Below are 21,701 nucleotides of genomic sequence, written 5' to 3' on the forward strand. Positions count from 1 at the left end.
AACCACTTTGCATCGGATCGGTGATGTGTGCTGACGTCTATTCGACGCTTAGAACCACCTGGTATACCCGGCTGTTGACGGAAGTGACCACCAGTGCATGTCAACGGTGCGCTCTAAACACCAAATATCACCAACACGCGCCATTTGGTCATCGTCCCGTTTTGCCCGAAATAGTGTAGCGTTCGAGTGTATGCGGCCAACAAATCGTACACCCCGTTAGAAGAAGCCGTTCTGCACTTAATCGAGCGCGTTTTATGATCACCCATAAATCAGTCATAAAATCGCCAGACTATTCGTCCCGTTCCGTTCGTCGGCGCAGTGGAGGTTCTGTGTCCTTCCCGCCAAATACCTCGGAAAAAAGCGAATTTATCCACCACATGATCAAAAATTGTCGACCATCTAGCTGAGCAGATGATGATCGTGATCGTGCGCCGACCACACAGTGCATTGCATTGCGAACCACACTGACCATGGTGGCGAATGCAGCGTCAAAGCCTCCCAAAAAATAACAGCAAGAACATCACATTTCGTTCTCTTGGCACCGAGCGCATTTTCATTTTCGCGGTCAAGAATATTTCGGTCCGGGATCGTGCAAGCGGGTGGTTGTTTTTTCTTGCCTCCCTGGTGTCTAGCTTTCGGGGTTGGATTGGAATGACAAAAAGGGGTTAAAGGAGCGATCGGGTCGGAAGTGTTTTGTACCAGCTGGATTCATATAACCGGCCGTCGACGTCAGCAGCGGCTGTAGTAGTGTGAGCTAGTAACAGGTGCTACCGTTCCGTTTGCCAAAAAATCATCGTAGCTACCCCGTACCGAGCCGTGTCGTGGCCGCAGCCTGGGAGAGATGTTTAGCGTGTTGCTCTGTTGGCGTTAAAGAACATATGATACCCTTCCCGCTCGCTCCCTTCGGTATACTTCGTGGTGTCCAATCCGAGGTTCCTCCCTCCCTTCCTGCTTCCCTCTTGCACCGTTCTCACTGACTTGTCCTAATCATATCCAAGCGGTGGTCGATTATCCTACACTTTTTAGCATGTTTTTTTCCACACATTTCGTTCTCTGACGCATTGATATGTTGACGTGCCTTCCCTTCGCCCGCTTGTTCGCTTGTCTGTCCGTCGATCCCACAGCTTCTGCTCACTTGTTGACTCTTCTAAAATGCTTAAAGGACGCAGCACCGTATGCCACACGCGCAAGATGAAACCGCGGGAGGCCTAACACACACACACATGCTACGTCGGTGTTCTTCATCACACATCACAGAAAAGGCAGCAAATGGTGTTTGATTTATTTATAAGAGAAGCCAAAAGCTGCTTCTTCCCAGCGAAAACAAGGTGAGAGGCAAGGGCTAACAAAAGACGCAGCTATACTAAACGTGGCAACTGACTGTCTGTTGCAAAAGACTATTTTTCGACGCGTTTTAAAGATTTTTTTTTCAATTTTATCTAATTTATTTCAGCCTCAAACCTCCACCAGAAAGGCACGTTCAGCGCGGTGGGTGATTATATGACATTTCACGGTTTTTTTGTGTTATTGTTATGTGTCCACACACATGGATTTCCCCCCCACCTTTTTATTCGCCATCTATATGTTATGAGTGATGGATTTTGTCACACTGACAGTGACACTGAGGATTTTAAAAACGTACGCTGCCTCACTTTTGCTTCCTACACGATGAATCAAGTTCAGGCGGCTAGGCGGCAACGTGTTGCTGACCGCCAAAAATTTCCCACCCAAAATGTGCGAGGGAAAACTAGAGGTAAGATTTAGCGTGCTGTCGTTCGTTTGTTTGATTTTTGCTCTCACATTTCGCCGGAACAGAAAATGGTCATTATTTGTCTTGTACACATTCATATATCATCTCAGTCGGCGTTTTGTTGTTGTTTCTTGTGCTTCCTGCCTTGATCTTGGCAATGTTTGCTTTCTCCATACGCTAAATATTCATTTTCGCTCATTCTCTTCCGGTTTGTGATTTTCTATCGCACTCTCTCGCTCTTTTAACTTTCTGTCTCTGATTGTGAGGTGTTTGCTTTGCTGACTCGTGTACGTGTACGTAAAATTTGGTGAGCAGTGATTTTCCCGAAAGCGGACGCCCAGTCATCGACCACATGCGCTAGTGAGGTTCGTGGAAACATTACGAACGAGCAGTGAAACTGTGGATCAGCATTGCGAAATGTTCTTTCCAAGCCGTCACGCGATCGATAGTTGTATCGGTTTAGATTGTAGACGTGAACGTTAGGATGAATCACACTGACAAAACGGCTTCCCTTTTGGCAAAACGGAAATGTATGGCATTATTTTTGAGGCTCGCACAATCGGTCTATCGGAATATTCTGCATTTGATCCAATAATTGTGTTCAATGTTTTAGAGTAAATTCTTAGAAAAGATTTCCATAAACCTGCGGCATAATAATAATAATAGTAATATGTACTGTAGGCATTTCTGCTCACTTGGGTCGCTTGGAGTGTTCAAACATAACATTGGGATTGTGAACCCCACCCAGACCAGAAGAACACACATAACATCTGCCTATTTGTGCCTAAATATTCCTTCACACATACACACACACACACACACACACACACACACACACACACACAATGTGCATAACATTTGTTTTTTATGCAGTTTTTATCTTTCACTGCCTCTTCCAGTATTCTGTTATTCTTGCTTTTTTTTGTAGATGTTATGTTTTTTTTGTGCTTCGCATGGGCATAACGGTCTCTGTATGTAGTCACTGCACGAGACCATCCTCGCTATGTGGCGCACGCGCTGCAGGAGTACCGATCGCGTCGCGGTTTTCACATTCGTCGTTTTTTTGTGTGTGTCGCTGTTCGCGCTATGCTTCGTATGCTTTCATGCTTTGCACGTGTTAAAGACCTTTTTTTTGTCTTGCGAGTTTATGTTTATGCATGTTTTATCTGTGCCGAACAGGGTGAACATGCATCGAGTTCCCTGAATGGATTGCGTCTATTTTAAAATTCGAAGTATTGATTGTTTAAATAAAACCACTATGCAATATAGTTTTATAGATGTTAAGTGAAGTTAAGTGATAGTTAAGGAAATTTTGGAAAAATAATTTCGTTGCAAAAAGGTTATATAAAATTATTTAACCCTTTTCCATTGATGAACCCTCATCCTGCTCTTCTAAATCCAATAACGATCCAATAAGCGATCGTATGGCATTTTTCTCCTTAGCAGCCGGCTTTCCCGTCGCGTGTTTACGTGTGTTGTGGATTTGTTTATTTTGCTTCATTTCCCTGTTCCATCACATGCCGCGCGGCCACACGGGAGTGAACGCTCGTAGCATCGCGCGAGATCAGTCAATGCAGCTGCAGCAGAATGCAGTAGCAAAGGGTGTGGAGTACATAATGCGCTACATTAAGGACTATACATGTGTGTGTTGGGGTAGTTTCACGCGATCACAAGACACCAGAGCCGCTCACTGTTCCATTTCTGTCCCTCTCTTAGACTTTCTATCTCTCTCTTTCTCTCTCTTTCTTTCTCCGTACGATCGTGATCTCCCCGCTGAGAAAAGCCGATTTTCCACTGATGCGCAGTGTCCGTTGCGTGAGCAAGAGAAAAACGGTACGATACGTGGTTATTTACATCTTCGGGGTCCTGCGCGATCTAGAGCGATCCTTGGTCACAAGCCGATAAGTCGATGCCGGCTAACTAGCGTCGTCAGAAGACCACGGGCAGCTCCCGGAGATGGTTTTAAGTTTAGTTTTCGTCTGATTCTGGCAGTGAACGTTGGCGAGCTGGAAAACTGAAAGTGGATTTTCCCTGTCTTCGAAGGTGTTTGAACAAGGGAAATTTTCCAATCTAGTGTCAGTGACTTAAGAATTAAACGCGTTCGTTGTGGTTTGCATGTGAGTGAAGTGATTGAGTTGTGTCAGGCTGAAATATTAAATAGAAAATTTTATTTGGTTTCTGACAAAAAGTTATAAATATTGCCGGAACAGTGTTGAGAACGGAAAATGAATCAAATAAGAACGTACTACGCCGTGAAAGGAAGAATGTAAACAATTCTCTTTATTGGGATAAACAAACAAAAAACAGTGTGATGATCAATTTCGTTGAGTGTGTAATGAAATATTTTCCTAAGGGACAAAGGCGTATCCTCCGACAAATCAAAACCTACACCTAACTGGCAGGTACTAAGAAGCTAGAATTAGAGATCCTCTCATCGTGTCATTGGATCCGACTGTGAGCGTGTGGTTCTACCGTTCCGGACAGTGACAAATAGAAGCTGGGCTTTCAAAATCGTCAAGTGAAATATTTCGCGGAACAGTAAAACGATCGCTATTCACAAACGTGGCGTTGTAATAGGACAATCTCACTGCTAGTGCTTCATCTTAAGGGCTGGACGTTTACGCGTGTTTTGGTGCTGTTCAAGAAACCCGGTGCGAAGAAGACTCATACTGTTTAAAAACAGAAAAAAAAGGTTCATCTTTTTACGGGGTGAACGGACCGGTGTCTAGTTTCGGGACGTGTCTCGTGCTGCGTAGTCTACTCCCCATTGGGTGTTTGTTAAACGGCGGCAGTTCGGATGGTAGTCGGGAAAAGCGGTAAGTGTGTGGGCAGCGAATTTCCCACCAGTTTTCCACGGGGAACACCAGGGGAAGGCAGTTCGGGGGAGATTTTTGAGGCCGGGGGTGGAAAATACTTTTCATTTCAACAAATTAGTTGACAACTGACAAGCATGCCACTCGAGAAGGTGGTGCTCCATCACAGTCTCCCACGGTGTCTTTCGTTGGAGGGAGCGAATGGCCAGGTGACTTAATGGGCTATTGATTTACGCTTTGCTGCGCAAGCTGTGTGCTAGTTTTTCCTGTCGGAAAAGCTGTGATGATCCTTTATTTTTCCGTCAAAGGAAATACTTTTGTGTATAAAAAATGTATAAATTAAAAGACAAGGGTAATGTATCAGATAAACAAATGAAATCATTTAGAGCTTATTTAATTTAATTTTATTTAATTGTAATTTTATTTTGATGTCTTGTTCATCTTAGAATCATATTTTTTTTAGATATATAATGCGAAACGCTTTCGCTATATTTATGTATTTTTAGCTTGAGGGAATATTTTTCAACCTTACAAGGAAGGGGAGAAAATGCGTCTTTTGAAAAACTTTTTATGAATAGAATTAATTTATTTATATTAAACTATTTAATTTTAAGCTATTCCAGATCGTAATGCTTATAACTAATGATAACTTATTCTGGGATACAATTCAAATTAGTTGGGAGTCATTTTCATTTTCGAACTGTGAAAGGGTTCCTTATACTGGATATATTCGAGCAGAAAATAGTTAAACTTGTGATTATGAAATTTAAATTACATTTAAATTTGTAATGAGTTTAGTTATGAAAAAATATAACCATCATTATTTCATTCAAATTTAAATGGTTCTTATATTTCCGTTCCATAGTATGCGTGTAATTGAAAAAAGCTTGTAAAGTTCGATGAACATTCTCTTAGATACAGCAAGTGGCTTTATTTCCTCTATCAGAAATATCGTCGATCGCCTCATGGCAGCTCAATTTTTAAATGCGACGTTTTAACATACCGCTCGAACTGTAAATAGCTTTGCTCGAGATGTTCCAATCAGCACAATTAAGGTGTACGCCTGAGAGGAGAATTTATGGACCAAGGTGATTGCTTTCGCGGTAGATGATTTCTCAGAGCACTGCCCGATGACCGGTACCGGTGGTTGGTGTGCGAATGGGGTGAAATAGTATCGAACGTCGATATGGCGCCCTGCCGGAGGGCCGTTGTACTAAAAATAGTAACTCGATACACGCGGTTCATACTGTCCATCTTCCAGCCGGATGCGATTGGATGTAAGCACTTAATCCAAGGTATGAGCACTACTCCACTACGCGTCGATGCAATGTGGTTTAGCCGTCTTTACGTACCGTTGCTTGGTTACGTTCTGGTACCGGTTAAGTGAAAGAATGACCGGCAGAATAAATCCGACATCGAACAACAGTCCCAGTGCTGGAATGCACTCAGTGACCACTTCCGAAGTGAGTCAACGACATAGATCTTTTCTTAAGCGAGAATTAACATGGTTGTGTTTTCTTTCACTTTCAAGCTGATCAGGTTTGAGAGTCGAAATTGGATACCTTTTTCCGCAAAAAAAGTGACAACGAAATAACAATGTACAGATACTTTGCACATTTTGGGGAATTTGTTCTCTGAAAAATTAGCGAGTTGAGTTGAAGGTGGTTTATAAACATAGTTTACAACTTAGAGAATGCATTGGTAATTTATTTCTATATACAGTAGTATTCTTGTAATTCAGCCGTTACTTCTCCAGGTTTAGAATAAACAGTCATTTTGCGAGTTACACGACACTTGTGTTACGCGAATTCGAGATACGCAAATCTCAATATTTTGAAAGTTCGTGTAATTTAGTATGTGGGATTGATTTTTTTATTTGTTCTTATATTATAGACATATATTTTGGTAAAAATTTAACCTAATTGTCGGAACAAACATGATAATGTCAATTATTAATGTGCTTCGTATCGTGAAAATAAGAAATCGACCCCTGAATACTAAATATAAACGACATTATAAAGGGAATTCGAGTTACGCGAATTGTTCTGACACGCATCATTCGCGTAACTCGGGAAAAGACTGAATTCAATTTCAACGCCATATGATTTTATATACATAACGGTTTTAAATAATAGAAAAACAATCAGTTAGGAGCGGCTGATGTAATTTGTAGCTGTAGCGATGATGTGTAATAAAATCCAATCGGGATCGTTAGTTCGTATTCAGGTCCTAACTATCTAAACTATCTGAGTAGTAAAATAAGTCTAGTAAACCATAAATTGTTGGCATTACGTAGTTGATCGTTATGCCAAAAAGAAACAAAAGAAAATAAAAATGGATGTCTAATTTAAATTGTAAAGTTCTTAACGTAACGTGCTTAGGAAGAATATAGTGAAAAACACGTAATAAAGTTTGTGGCGTTCCGTGACATAAGCAAGATTTTATATTGTGCTGCGTCCGCAGAACATATTGGGAAAAGGGTTCTCTCTTGTTCAATTTTTAAATATAAATATCTATTTATTGCGGCTCGCATACAGGAAATTTTTACACACACACACGCATATGTATAACGCGTCATATGAATATAGCAGCTCGGTGTAGCGGTTGGCGTAAAGCAATGTATCGGAATGGTCGTAAATCGTTCGATTTCCCTTTCCGATGGAAATTTTTAAAATGCTTGTTTCATTCTCCCACATCCGCAACGGAAAACAGCTGATCGATCGTTTCGATTAGCCATCTCATCTTCATCAATCAAACTACTCTTCAAACTTCCATTCGAATTCTAAACAAAAAAAGGATGTAACTGAATTTAATTTTACCACGATCAATCATTATTCCACGTGGAGGATGGATTTTCCACCTACACGGTGGAAATCCCACCGACCACTCACGGTGATAAAGCAATAACAAACGAAGCAAAAGGAAAGCAAAGGGCAACCAGTGTGTAGGTCATCCTTGGTTTGGTAAATCGCTTGAAAAGTTTAAAAAATGATTACACCCCTCAGTCATGTACGCCGACAGACGATCTGACGAGAATAAGGAAGTGTGCGCACAAGCGGAGAAAATAAACTTCAACAAGTGGATGATCTAATACGCTGCCCGTCAGCACTCGACTGTGGGAAATCTGGCGTGAAAAGTGCTCGACTGGCCGAAACCCTGGCTGAAAAGGTGAAACAACCTGCTGCTTCACGTGGACCTGTGCAGGGACCGGTTTTGGCAGGGGTTTTCCATTCGCACGTTGATGTTTATTTCGCCCAACCGCTTTTCTGTGTTCGCGTCCTCATCAGGCGGAGGCGGTGAGTCTTGGGGTATGACCTGGGTACCATTTTCGCCCATAACCTTACGCTGGTAGTCAAAATGCGTCATTCGCGTGAGGGGCGTAGTAATTTTATACTTTCGGCATAGTCCGGACTTGGAGACGCGAGTTACCTGGGTACGAGTTGTATTCTAAACCTTAGAACGTAGTTGATGATAGCGTAAATACGCTCTGCTGCACCTCTCCAGACTGGTCGCGAATATTGTATCGATCGTATCTCCCTTTTTCCCTTCCGGTGACCCTCCTCCTTGTGGAGGCGATTGACGAACGAGAAAATGTTTACAAAAAGAGGTTGGAACTGTTCCAAGAGCGTCGTTAGTTGACTGCAAAACCCGAGACCGTGTTCCGCCCGGTCAGCTGTTACACCCAGTAGCAGAAATCGCTAGTCACCTTGATCGGTCGGTCTCGATGGTCAAGCTGCCGAAACGATGCAGCCCGTTTGAACCGGGAATCGGCTGGAAAGCGTGCGGTTTCACACCTCACAGGCGTTTGGGATGATGATGTGCGAGGTTAATTAAGCTATAATGGCTTACGATCACAAATAAATTGGTCACCCAGTGAAATCACACTAACCAGATCTCGACCCCGATCATCACCATCATTGCCAATTATTGACCCGGATGGGAAGGTAATGATCTTAAGGTTTTTATTGCTATTTTTCTGTGAAACCGTTTCTGGGTTGTTTACCTAAGCAGAGTGTGAGAACGATCGTTATGGATTATGTGATAAATCAAAATTATACAAACGCTTGTCGATGCCGTACGCGTTACTGCATTTTTGAATCACCATTGACAGTTACGATGCGCAGACCACACGGATTTCCATCCACCCGGTTGGGAGCGTTCACCTCGACCCTATTTCCCCAGTCCATTCGCAGGGTCGAAACGAATATACTTAAGCGCAAAGCAAACACTTCCTTGGCAGGTTTAAAAGGAAGATTGATTGACGAAAAATGCGAACCCATAAAATGTGCTTCCCTGCGAACGAATGGTGGAATGAAAACAAACTCGTAATCGAATTTTCCTTTGCCCATTTTGCTTCATCCTAGCGCACCGTAGTAAGCGTGTGATGCGTAGCAGTATATTTGCGCTGCACATAATGCGCAGGTCACTTGGGTTGTGTCCAACACCGCGTTGTTGGTTGCTAAGATCAATGGTCTAAGTTTCAAAACAAACAAATGTTGTGTACCACGAACGGAAAACGGCATGACGGGTGTTTGTGTTTCAGCGTTGTTCCGTATTACTTCTTGTACTAGAGCTTTGAAGCTAGGTAAAGAGGTGATTGTTGTTGATATAATTACACGTTAAAAAAGGAAGAACATGATTCAAATCTATGTAAAAGTCTGTTCTCTTACCCTGCTTGTCGTTTTGCGCGCTAATGCTTTCGCGCTACTTCTACTGATACTAATACTTCTAGTTTGAAACTTATTCTTACGAAGGGGAACCAAATGGTTTGTGGATGTTCGCTTAAGTGGTTTCGTTGTGGTTTTTCCCCGTAATCTCATTTTCGTATTTTTACGGAAGAAAATCGAATCGAGGAACAATGTGGAAGAGACGCAGTGAAAAGCTAATTTTAAACAACCACTTTTTGTACTACCATAAATCAGATCGTAGTCCGGGAAATCGGAAACCACTAGACTAGCACGATTTGCTGTTCGAAAACGAAGCATTCATCGTGTCATAAATTGCAGTTCATAAGTTCTGGTTCACATCAACGGAGGGAAAACAGTTCCCTAATCAATAGGGAAAATCTAAATGATAAGGTTTCATATTTTTTTCACAATTTACGTTTCCTTTCGAGAACAGCTGAATTGTGCAGTCTAGAACTAAAACTAGAAGCAAATGTTAAACATAAAAAAATGTCAACTGTTATCGTGTAGTTATGTTTTCGATTAGAGGAAAAAACTAGGTCTAACTTTGATGGTCGCAAGATGATTGCAGGATGATAATTCACCTTTTTTATTTAAAAGTATGGCCATTTGAGGAGGAAACAATTATACTGACGTCCTTTCAACTCGCTCTGCTTCAACACAGTGCAGCTCACCTCAATCTTTTCTATTCTACCCACAAGCACATGTCCTCCGATTGATTGTTTTATGTTTTTTTGGTTAGACAAACCCGTGATGGAACTTTCCTTCGCATTTGTAAAATCATTTTAGTTAACTAATTACGAATGTATTATTTTGTCTTTGCCGTTCCAGACCCACTCACGATGGTGCAGGAACTTCCGTACAACGTACCTGAAGAGCTTTACAATCTTACCCAGTTGGCCGACGTGTCGATAGCAGCGGGTAAGCTAAGCACAGACGCCAACCGTTACAGTCCATCGACATCGCACGAAACATACTGCCTGAGCCAAGGCTCGACCAAGCTGTACAGTCCGATCAAATACAACATCCTACGCCACTGTGACTCATCCACAAAAATGATTACGGGCGCAACACCGCTACCTACCACTGGCTTTACGTCCTCCTCTTATCACACGCTGAGACGCACCGAAACAGCACATGCAATCATCTATGAAGAGGTAGATAAGGGCTACGGCACAAAGCAACACCCCTACCCTGCTGGAGAACCGATGGATTTGCATACACTATCGTCGTCCGATGACACACTGATGGTTGCTGTGCCGGCAAAAAAGAAATGGACCAAAAAGTGGGAAATAATCCATGGTCCGGTAAGCCCGAGCGGTCCGTTCGTTAGCCAGCTGCAGCAACAACCAGACGAACCCCTGTACGTTGTTCGATCGTTGCAGGTAGACCAGCATCCAGTCACACATGTTTCACCGATGGTACCGAGCGAATCTGTGTCTGTTGGTGATAGTGATCGGTCAGGTCTTATCTATTACGCACCGACGATAAAGCGTGTGGAGGATGGAGATGATGGGAATTATCGGAAGAAAGGCGATAGTGAGTTACAGCTGTACACTATAATAGGATGTCCGGAGCTTCCAGAATCCGGCAGTTGCTTCGGCAACGTCCAACATCAAGCTACAACGGTTACACATTGTTTCAGTGGTTCGTCATCGTCGGAGGAATCACAGGACTCGGCACTCGTAGAAGGTTATTCTCATAAGGTGTTTGATCGAAAAAAATCACGCAAGATACGTACGGTATCGTCTAGAAGTAGTGGCAGTACGGTGAGTGTTGCACAGAGTGTACTTGAAACTGACGGTACGTCTCAGGAACTGATGATCGTGCCATTGGAGGACTCTTTCGAATCGGTACCCCAGAGCAGCAGTGAAATTGAAGAACCGCTTGATGTTATTAACGATGTTCATGATCACGATATCAAGAGCAGTGAGGAGACAAACACCTCTCGTCCGGAGGATGTTCACGTATGTCCTGAGTGTAACAAACGCTACTCGACTTCATCTAATTTGGCGAGACATCGTCAAACACATCGGTAAGATAAAATATTTCACCTGAATGAATAAAGCCTCCATTAACTTATGTTATCTTTTTTCCAATTTGCAGCTCCCTGGAGGACCAGAAAGCACGACGATGCCCTTACTGCTCCAAAGTGTACGTTTCGATGCCGGCGTACTCTATGCATGTAAGAACACACGATCAAGGCAGCAAGTGTCCTACCTGTGACAAGCGCTTTTCCCGGCCATGGTTACTGCAGGGTCACATTCGCACCCATACGGGCGAGAAACCGTTCAAATGTAACGTATGCAACAAAGCATTCGCCGACAAGTCTAATTTGCGTGCGCACGTACAAACTCACTCTAACACCAAGCCTTATCAATGTGGACGGTGTGGTAAAGCGTTCGCCCTTAAATCGTACCTCTGCAAGCACGAAGATTCATCCTGCCTGAAGAACGATAAGCCACAGAAAGTACGGAAGCCCAGTGGCAGTAGTGGTCGCATTCGACGTAAACCTTCCAGGGGTGATCATACGGAAGCGATAGAAACATCTGCAGCACCAGAGGAAAGATCAAGTACCGCACCAGGAACTAGTAGTGTGAACTCTGGTGCAATGGAGCAACAGATACAATCGTCTGAAAATCGATATAATTACCCCTCCAATGTGCCGTTCAAGGATGTGCTACGGGCTAAGATCCGTGAGGTAGTTGAGGACAATTGCAAACGTACGGCTCGACTTCGGGCGGCCACCAATGCCACACAAACGCCTACTCCTGCTCGTGAGCACACGCCGCAGAGCAATCGTATTAGTGTGATACGCATTGCTGGCTCTCCGGGAGGATACTCATTGGATGGGACAAAGACGCCTGCCAGCAGCAGTACCGAGTACCCAGAAAGCTATGCCGTGATCGCGTAGAACGAAGCGAAACATTTGCATATTTCGTGTTGATCTCCTGTGAAACTAAGTATTTCCCTGTTTTGTTCATGTGCCCAAGTGACTTCGGTGACCTAATGTGTAGTAAGAGCAGAAATATTTATGTAGGTACAATTATTCTTAAGTTAGGTTAAGCATTGGTATACTATCATATATGCTATCATGTAAGAATATTGAAACTCCTATAAGACTCCTTAGCGTTAGTGTATAAGATTAGCGTTAAAGATAATTAGTTAAGCTGTTTATAAAATTTCAAACACAGCTACAATCCAAAGCAGTAGGGTTAAGTTCATGGCATATCTCAAGCGAGTTCCAAAAAAAAGGCTCTTGCGCATCTGTTATGCATTTCGGACAAAATTCGTCGCAACGAAACGACCTCCAGTAATATTCCGGCTGTCGATTAGGCTAAGTTTAGTTCACTTAGTATAGGGTAAGTAACACGTGTGTGCTTGCATGTTTAGTTTTACAGAACATAGATGTTTGACAACATTTTATGAACAGGACGAGAATGTTCTAGTCTGATTTTGATCAACTTTTGCGCATTTTTTGCTTAATGTTGCTGACTGCATATCTTCGCTTTGTGCTGGATAGGTTCCCTGCACGATGCAACACATAGTTTAGTTTTGCTAGAAATAGTTTCCCTTTTGCCTAAGTTTAAATTATTCTTAAAACTAGGTAAACATTATTTATTTTTCGTCACATTTGGTTCATTTCGTCTTTTTATCACACTCCTAGAATTACACATTACATGCTGTTTTATTTTTACAGCGAAAGCTGAAGAGATGGTGCTAGAAAGTAAGAAGGTGTATGTTTTGCAATAAACACACAAGCTGGGAAAGCTGCAATAAAGTTCATAGAGTAAGATAGAATTAAACCTTAAAATTAGAGCTAATGTAGTACATTAAGAAAAAACCTGAATTTGATTTCAGAAAATCTTCTACGAAGTGATGGGACTGCTAGTAATGTAAGATTTACAAGACATTTACATTATAAGTGAATAAAAGTTAAAACGTTTGTAAGAAAACATTGTTTTCGTGGGTTGTTGCATTACTGAATCTTCAATAGGCAGGTAAAAACTTGTAGAGTGGTAATTCATCTTGTCAGAATGCTTCCCACATGAAACGGAAAGAATATCGTTTAATTGTTTATTGAGAATGTCAATAGACCGATAGCCCCTTCGACACCGAATTGACGGCCAATAAAAATATAGACGAGATAGCACTTTGGGACCAGAATACATTGGGATTATTGGGATGTACACTGGACAGCAACGCGGCTACAGAAATCTGCTCCGAGATCAATCTATCTATCGCTGTTTGGAAATTATATTGGTATCGTAGATCACCCTGATATAACCATCGTTGATATAAAATTGCGAAAAGCCCCTAACCGTTCCTAACCAATAAATAGTTACGGTAGATCTTAAAGTTGTTAAAGATGCGGAGTGCAAAATGTCCTCATCGTTTGGTTGGCAGATGGTCCGCAGCAACTGGTCCAACGGTATAGAAGTACTTAAACATAATGAAAGCTTTAACGCGAAAGTATTAGTTCACATAGGCTTCATTTAAGCAGTGTGCCCAAGTCAGAACTCACGGTTTCCTCAGAACTTTATCAAGATGTGTGAAGGTTAAAGGTTGTTTTGGTGTTATAGCCACAGATCAGATAGGAGGAGCAGGATTGGTTAAAAATTAACGTTTTATCAAAGATCGCCATCCTGCTATCAATGTTCCCATCTTTTGCAACTATAAAATCTTTTATGAGCACACTTCAAACCTTTAGTTCAATAATTTCTGGACCCAACATGTTGAACCAATTCAATACCAAGACCGTGAAATAGGTGAATCAAACACTATCATTTATGGAACTCAAAATAGTCTGGTGTATTTCAATCTCTATGCTAATCCAAGCTCTGCGATAATTGCGCGGTACTTAGTCTCTTTTTTTCATGCACCATCTATAAAGATTTTATCATTTAAATCTTTTACAAACCAGACCAAATCTTTTCTATACAGCCGAAAAACTGAAATTCGTATGATGCCTATGGCCACCGCCTAGCCGTATCATCCATATTCGGGTGATGTGCTGTGTTTTAAGCCGCATGGCAAGTCATTCGTTTTTTGATGCGGTTTAGAACGTGAAACTTACGACCAAATGGTTGTATCTGAAGTGGTTTTTGGTAATGCTTTATTGCGCTTCCTTATGCGATGCGAAATAGCGACATAAAGCGAGAAACAATAAAAAGTACATACTATCTATCGTAAACAGCGCCGTTCGTTTTACGAATAACCTTGAGAAAATTTAATGGCTAAACGAAAAGTAAAACAAACACGATTCACGAAAACGAATTCTTCCTCAAAACCAAGCAATAAACGCGAGATTAATTTAATTGCATTTGATAAACTACAACTGCTTAGACGATGCTTAGATGTCAGGGCCTATGTCACTGGCTGTGAGTTTCTCAAACCGGTTCCACGCGCACCTTCCACATGAGCGATAAAGAAGTTCGGTGGCGGTGAGTTCAAGTACACGTACCATTGGTGCCTCACTGATTCACACAACGACCGTTGCAAAACGCGAACAAGAGGGGCAAAGCAAAAATCAGCGAAGCAGTAAGCATTTTGCGTTTGAGCTTAGGCTGATGTACCACTGATGCATTAGAAAGTGAAAGCGAATACCGTTCAATTGCATCGCCCGTGCAGTAATTGCAATAGTCGAATGCACTTTTTCGTAACCAGTGCTTCAGTTTCCCTTTAGCTGCCATGGCTTCTGGGTCGGACCACAGCAAGCAGCTGTCGGTGGACAAGTGTCCTCCTCTGTACGAGGCAAACGATATCGGTGTCGTACTACCGGAAGTGCATCGTGTGATCGCACTACAGGAACTAGGCGAAACGGACGAGCGCCGGAACGAGTCGTTGCGATTGTTTCGCGAATGGATCGCCACCCATCCGCACATACGCAGATGTCGCACGGACGCGCTGTTTCTACTGCGATTTCTGCGTGCCCGCGCGTATAATTTGCAAGCGGCCCAGACCACTCTTGAACGCTATCTAACGATGCGTCAGCTGTTTCGAATATGGTACGAAAATCTGGATCCATCCGATCGTTACATGCGTGAGTTGGTTGAGGATGTGCGGGGCTGCCTGCCACTTGGGCTGGACAGTAAGGGCCGTATGGTGGTGTTGGTGAAAGTTCGCAGCTATGATGTGACACGTTTCAATTGCTACCATCTGGGCCGCCTGCAGCACCTGCTGTTCGAGGCGTTCTTCGACGACGTGGCGGTACAGATTGCGGGTGGCGTCGCGATCGTGGACTGTGAAGGTGCGACCATGGGACACTTTGTGTGCTTCAAACTTTCGGACATTCGAAATTTTATGGACTGTCTTGCCCATGCACTGCCGGTGCGCGTAAAAGAGGTGCACATTGTGCGTTTGCCCCGCATTGGCCAAGCCCTGGGGAATTTGGTGTTGAGCTTCGCGACCGAAGAACTACGCAAGCGTATTTTCGTGAGTGTGGAAGCCCTTCACGCAAGCTAGCTAAGCTGACTTTAACACGTACCCTTTCGTGTCTTTTTGTTTCCGCTTAATGTTTAGTTCCACGCCAACATGGATGAGGTTTTGAAACACGTCGACCAGGACCTGTTGCCGGTCGAGTATGGTGGCAAGGCGTGTCCGGAGGAAATCACCGACAGCTTGAAACAACGGTTATCAAGCAAACGTGGCACGCTGCTGCTGCTTGATCGTATGGAGATCGATGTGGAACCGTACACACACCTTTGGCGTAAAACGGACGAAGGTGACGTGGAGTTCGGTATGGAGATTGACTAATCTGAGTAAAATCATGCAAAACTACGTAAAAAGCCAACACCAAAGCAAACATTAGTTGAATTGAGTTTGATTGATAGTCGATCAGTTGCGTAATGCAACATACTTCCATACACGCGGTACGTCAGCACTACAGTGAATTAATTACCGCAAGAATGCAGGGTAGCTGAAATAATTACACATAAGCAGGAGCATGATTGTATCGGACACGAGTTGAGTAACTGGCTTATACCTACTGATCACCCTACTCTGGTGGATAATTTTATTAGGTCATCCAGGTTCAGTTGACGACCTGGATCACCCTAATCACGTCTTATCACGCTGTGAAAGGAAAGTAATAGAGGATATTATTTCAGTAACAATTAAACCACACATGGTTGTTTAAATACTAATATTAGTGAGATGTTATCGCTTTCGACTCGCCGACAGTTGTCGCCGTCAAAGTAATTTTATCTCTAACAAGTTTTTTTAGATTTCCATATTCGAATAAAAATAAAAGAAAGAGTAAAGGTAACTTACTAGGTACCACTAGGTAACCACTCTGAAAAAGTTTATCATTTTATTTCTATCATCAAAAGAATTTATCATTTTATGGAGGTATCAACTGTGATCGAATTTGAGAACTCAAAAATTTCCATCTTCCAGCGAGACTGACGTTGCTTTTGCATCTGTATAAATAAACAAAAACAAGTTCTATGTAGCTTGTACAACATCTACAATCGGGGAGTGTACATGCCCTCTCCACCAGACATCTAAAACTCTCTTTCCTTTAATCCAGATATAATAATTCAATTGCCTGTCTCTTTAATTTGATTTTCTAAAAGTCTCTACAGCACCGTTTGCGTGTGGGAATGTTTGTCCATACGCATGTTAAATGCACGCGATCGCACTACTATCGTAGATTATCTACCCATATCGATTAAACGTTTCCCTTGAGGCGTAATGCACACACAACAAGGGCTTACAACAATCGCCGCTGCAATGTCAGCGTTTCGTGGCCTAGACAAGTGACCTAATAGAACCCGCTCCCAGGGAGGACGTGTGAGCGTGCATTTGCTTAAAGTAATAACATTGATCATTCTCTCATCGAAGTTTAAAGCTGTGGCTCGTTCTCCATCGTGTGCGTATCGTCGTGATCAGTAGAAATCTAACAAAGTTGGCGGAAGCGAGTATGATGCTACTGCCTTCTTGCTTTCTCTCGCATGGAGTTAATCATACGTCGGCGCATGTAGCAGTAAAGGACAGACTAATGGTTTTGAGATTTCGTTTTCGATGCAGATGCTGTACCGAACCGCACTCGATGGGGAACGGGTTTTAGTGTCCATTTGGAGCGCAAAGTGACTAGAACGCACAGAGGATGACATCTCCAGCAGCAGCGACTAACTATTCGATCGAAAAGCGTCCGGCAAGTTACGATCAGTACGAGTTTACCTTGTCCGAGCTGTACCGTAATATAGCTAAGGAGGAGCTTCGCGAGGATGACGAGATTCGGGAGCAATCGTTAGTGCAAATGCGTGAATGGATTGCGAAGCATCCATATATCCGCAAGTGTCGCACGGATGCATCTTTTCTTTTACGTTTTCTGCGTTTTCGGAAGTACTCAGTGCCGATGGCTTGTGAAGCTTTGGAGCGATATCTTGCGATGCGTGAAACGTTTCCCGCATGGTTCAAAAAGTTGGACTGCAATGATCCTGTGCTAAGAGAAATGCTCGAGGATGGTATGTTCGTAAAGCTTGGCCAAGATTCGGATGGCCGTATGGTGACAATGTTTCGCGTAAAGCTACTGAATGTAGATAAGTTCGGTCCACTGGAGCAGGGTCGTTTGGTGGCGCTGTTAATTGAAACACTGCTCGAGTGGGAAGAGCTACAGATCGGAGGATTTCGCGTAAATATTGACTTTACCGATACCGTCATGAAGCATTACGGTATGTGGGGCGTCACGGACATGAAGATCTTCATGGATGCGATCAACCGATCGTACCCAATACGATTCCGCGAGATTAATGGTGCGAAATTTCCGAAATTTGCCGCATCGATTCTGAATTTGCTACTTACGTTCGCAAGTCCCAAGCTGAAGGAGAGAATTATTGTATGAGAGCTATTTGAAGATGCACATGTGTTCCGATCTTATTGGTGTTTGTTTTGTTTTATTCACAGTGTCACAATACGATGTTGGAGATGAAGGGAAAATTGGAACCTTCACTACTGCCAAAGGCGTACGGAGGAGATCTCGATACAGATGATCTTGGCCGTAAGTTTATCAAACATCTAGAAAATCGTCGCAGTGTGATCCTAGCGCTGGATGACATGGAAATCGATGTAGCACACTACTCATCGCTTTGGAACCAGTCTAATTTGGTAGAAAACGAGGTCGAAGGTGGTGTAGCCGGCAGTTTTCGGAAACTTAACGTCGACTAGATCATATATAATATAGCAATAAATATAAATATAATTTTCTACTGCAAATGCGGAAAATGTTTGTGAAGTGTCAACATCATGTATGTGTATTAAAGGTAATACTACAGGGTAAATTAATTATAAAAGTGTTAAATTTGTGTATATTAATTATTTTCTTCCAGTATGGCGGTTTTTGTCGTATTATAAACACCGTTGCGTTGAGTTTGAAGGCATTTCCTCCTTGCAATTTGCCTTATCTTGGTTGATGTCTCTATTAATTATTATAGTCTTAAACTAATAATGACATATCTTCAAATGCTATTAAATGCACTTTCTAAATCTGTGATAATTAAGTTCAAACGCCTTTAAGGAGGATTCTTTGTTGATGTACCATTCTACAAACCATACTTCACTTATCTCAAGAGGTTTTTTTTTGCATATTTTAATCTCCGCTATTTAAGAAGTTGATTGAACTGGTGTTTCGATCTTGCGTTCAATTTGTAGTTTCTTCTTGTAGAGGCATGAAATTCAACATTTTCAATACTCTTATTTTCCCAAATATTGGATGATACACAATGTTTCGCAAAATAGAAGAAGAAAGCGACGCTTAGCTTTGGTGCAGACCGTTTTATGGTGAGTTCTTTGCTGATTTACCGAACTACTTCACTTTGAAGAACTTCAATCCGTAGAGAAATTACGGTTTCACGACGGCAAGCCCTACGCTGCAAAGTATCGTTATCCTTCTTGTATTAGGCAATTTAATGCCTTCAGCCTGCTTGATTTCTCCCTCTCTGTTTTTACCTTTCGTGGTCATGTTTATTTATTTTCTTCTCTTGTATTTTTCATTTTATTATATCTCTTTTATTGACCATACAGTTATATTTTGATTGGTTCGTTTGTTTATAAGCTTGGAAATTAATTAATTTAATAATTATTTTTTAAAAACTTTTCAGTTGAAGTAGTAAAACTAAAATCCATTTAATGTTATAATGTGACGCCTTTTCGCCATATTGTCTAAAAGTAAACTAGTAACGATAACGATGCCTTTTTATGAATATTATTTTACCACCATCAGGTAATAAGTAAAAAAGTTCTGTCTAGTTTGTTAGAGTATACAACCCCTGTAGTCTTGTGTCACTTTGACACAACGTTAATTGGGAACTGATATCTTTTGTAAAGATAGGTTGGCAATCCTATCTGCGTTTTTGTTACATGTACTCTCTTTCCGGTTCGCTTTATAATAAACCAGATTCACTTTTCACTAAGCAAAACCATCATCGTTTATTAGGTTATGGGCCCAGATACGTTGGCGATCAAAGGGCAGTGAAAATTAGTGAATATTGTTTCTTGTATCGATCACTCATCGCTTATTATCGTGATGGAGCTTCTTACTGAGAAAAACGATCGTCATTTTCTCCCGTTGTTCGATGGCTCAAACTATACCGCATGGAAGTATAGGATGACAATTCTCCTGGAGGAGCATGAGCTCTTGGAGTGTGTTAACACTGATGCGGATGGATTGGAGGCGCTGAAGGACGAGACAGGAGATAGTGAGACGATAGCGAAGGTGAAGAAGCTGAACCGTGAAGCACGTGCCAAAAAGGATCGGCGTTGCAAGTCGCTATTGATATCACGGATACACGATTCGCAGCTTGAATATGTGCAGGATAAAAACACACCGAAGGACGTGTGGGACGCCTTGAAACGTGTTTTTGAGAGGCACAGTATTGCAAGCAGAATGCACCTGAAGCGGCAGTTAGTGTTTCTACGTTTCAATAGTGGGACGCTACAGGAACATTTCTTAAAACTTGACCGTTTAGTGCGGGACTATAGAGCTACCGGTGCCACGTTGGATGAACTCGACGTAGTATGCTACTTGATGATTTCAGTCGAATCCTCATATTCGACCGTAGTAACAACCATCGAATCGCTACCATCGGAAATTCTAAATCTGGAATTCGTTAAGTGTAGGTTGCTGGATGAGGAAACGAAAAGGAAATGTGTGGACCTGTCCTTGCCGAAAAGTGAAGCGGCATTTTCCAGTGAAAAGCAACCTCGAAAACCAAATCAGAAAAATAAGGTTAAGTGTTTTGGCTGCAAAATGGAGGGACATAAGCTGAATGAGTGCCCTAGCAAAAGAAAAAGTGTCACTAACACATCGAAGGCTCATATGAGAAAAGCAAGCATAAGCTTTGTCGGTGTGACAGCGGAATCATTTAACAGTATGGAATGGTTCATTGATTCTGGTTGCTCGGAACATTTAGTAAACGATAAAAGATTTTTCCTAAATTTGACACGTTTAAAGCATCCCATAGATATTGCCATCGCCAAAGATGATGTAACGATTAGAGCAGAATTTTCCGGAACAGTCAACGTTGTGAGCAATGTGTACGGGAAGAAAATTAACTGTTTTGTAAATAATGTTCTATACGTGCCAGATTTGCGATGCAACTTGTTCTCGGTCATGCGAGTGGATGAAGCCGGAATGACAGTGGTATACAAAAATGGGACCGTTGAAATTCATCGTGGCGATGAAATCGTAGCATGTGGAACACGTATCGGAAAATTATACCAGCTAGATTTTTGTTACCAACGGCGAAATGAAAACTCAATGTTAACGACAGGTAGAGTGCCCAAAGATTTGGAGATATGGCATAAGAGACTTGGTCATCTGAATACGCGCAGTATTGAAAAATTGGTTCGGAACAACATGGTTACTGGGATTAATATCAGTCATTCGGACAAAGATAGTATTGTTTGTGAGTCTTGTTTGGTGGGAAAACAAACTCGAAACCCATATCCATCGCGTAAAGAGAAAAGGTCGTCGCGAGTGTTAGAACTAATACATTCGGATGTATGTGGTCCGGTAACTCCTGTTGGTATGAGTGGTGCTAGGTACTTCGTCACTTTCATCGATGATTGGAGTCATTTTTGCATGGTGTTTCTGATGAACAGTAAGGATGAGGTATACAACTATTTTCGTGACTATGAAGCTGCAGTCACTGCAAAATTTGGTAAGCGGATCAGCCGTTTGCGATGTGACAATGGCGGTGAATATCGCAGTAAGCAGTTCGACGTCTTCCTAAAGCAGAAAGGCATCATGGCAGAATGGACGACTCCACATACACCTCAACAGAACGGGGTAAGTGAAAGGATGAACCGCACCTTAACTGATAAAGCTCGTACCATGTTGCAGGATTCTGGAATCGACAAGCGGTTTTGGGGGCAAGCCGTCCAGACGGCAGCGTTTCTTCTCAACCGCAGCCCCACGAGTGCTATCGATAGCAACGAGACTCCGTACGA

The 21,701-nt window shown here is 42.3% G+C and overlaps 3 protein-coding genes across 3 annotated transcripts; all 3 read left to right on the top strand.

Moving 5' to 3' along the window:
• Positions 1–4,547: 4,547 nt before the first annotated feature.
• LOC128304715 (uncharacterized) lies at positions 4,548–12,162 on the top strand. The gene is made up of 3 exons (XM_053041927.1): positions 4,548–4,566; positions 10,080–11,283; positions 11,355–12,162. The coding sequence occupies exons 1-3, from the start codon at positions 4,548–4,550 to the stop codon at positions 12,160–12,162; spliced, it is 2,031 nt and encodes a 676-aa protein (XP_052897887.1).
• A 1,469-nt stretch (positions 12,163–13,631) lies between these two features.
• LOC128302779 (retinaldehyde-binding protein 1-like) lies at positions 13,632–16,004 on the top strand. Its single transcript, XM_053039629.1, has 3 exons — positions 13,632–13,688; positions 14,916–15,683; positions 15,771–16,004. Exons 1-3 carry the CDS (start codon positions 13,632–13,634, stop codon positions 16,002–16,004), a joined length of 1,059 nt encoding a protein of 352 aa, XP_052895589.1.
• Positions 16,005–17,358: 1,354 nt separating this feature from the next.
• Positions 17,359–18,430, top strand: LOC128304361 (clavesin-2-like). Its single transcript, XM_053041543.1, has 2 exons — positions 17,359–18,090; positions 18,159–18,430. The coding sequence occupies exons 1-2, from the start codon at positions 17,359–17,361 to the stop codon at positions 18,417–18,419; spliced, it is 993 nt and encodes a 330-aa protein (XP_052897503.1). The 3' UTR covers positions 18,420–18,430.
• The last annotated feature ends 3,271 nt before the right edge of the window (positions 18,431–21,701 follow it).

The sequence above is a fragment of the Anopheles moucheti genome, chromosome 3, assembly GCF_943734755.1.
Source record: "Anopheles moucheti chromosome 3, idAnoMoucSN_F20_07, whole genome shotgun sequence".
Classification (NCBI taxonomy): domain Eukaryota; kingdom Metazoa; phylum Arthropoda; class Insecta; order Diptera; family Culicidae; genus Anopheles; species Anopheles moucheti.

What these genes read in the sequence shown, in the direction of transcription:
- LOC128304715 (XM_053041927.1), top strand. An exon ending in AGACATCGTCAAACACATCG is followed by an intron (nt 11,284 to 11,354) that starts GTAAGATAAAAT and finishes TCCAATTTGCAG; the next exon opens with CTCCCTGGAGGACCAGAAAG.
- LOC128302779 (XM_053039629.1), top strand. Translation starts at nt 13,632, where the DNA reads ATGTCCTCATCGTTTGGTTGGCAGATGGTCCGCAGCAACTGGTCCAAC. An exon ending in ACTGGTCCAACGGTATAGAA is followed by an intron (nt 13,689 to 14,915) that starts GTACTTAAACAT and finishes TTTCGTAACCAG; the next exon opens with TGCTTCAGTTTCCCTTTAGC. An exon ending in AACTACGCAAGCGTATTTTC is followed by an intron (nt 15,684 to 15,770) that starts GTGAGTGTGGAA and finishes CTTAATGTTTAG; the next exon opens with TTCCACGCCAACATGGATGA.
- LOC128304361 (XM_053041543.1), top strand. Translation starts at nt 17,359, where the DNA reads ATGACATCTCCAGCAGCAGCGACTAACTATTCGATCGAAAAGCGTCCG. An exon ending in AGCTGAAGGAGAGAATTATT is followed by an intron (nt 18,091 to 18,158) that starts GTATGAGAGCTA and finishes TTTTATTCACAG; the next exon opens with TGTCACAATACGATGTTGGA.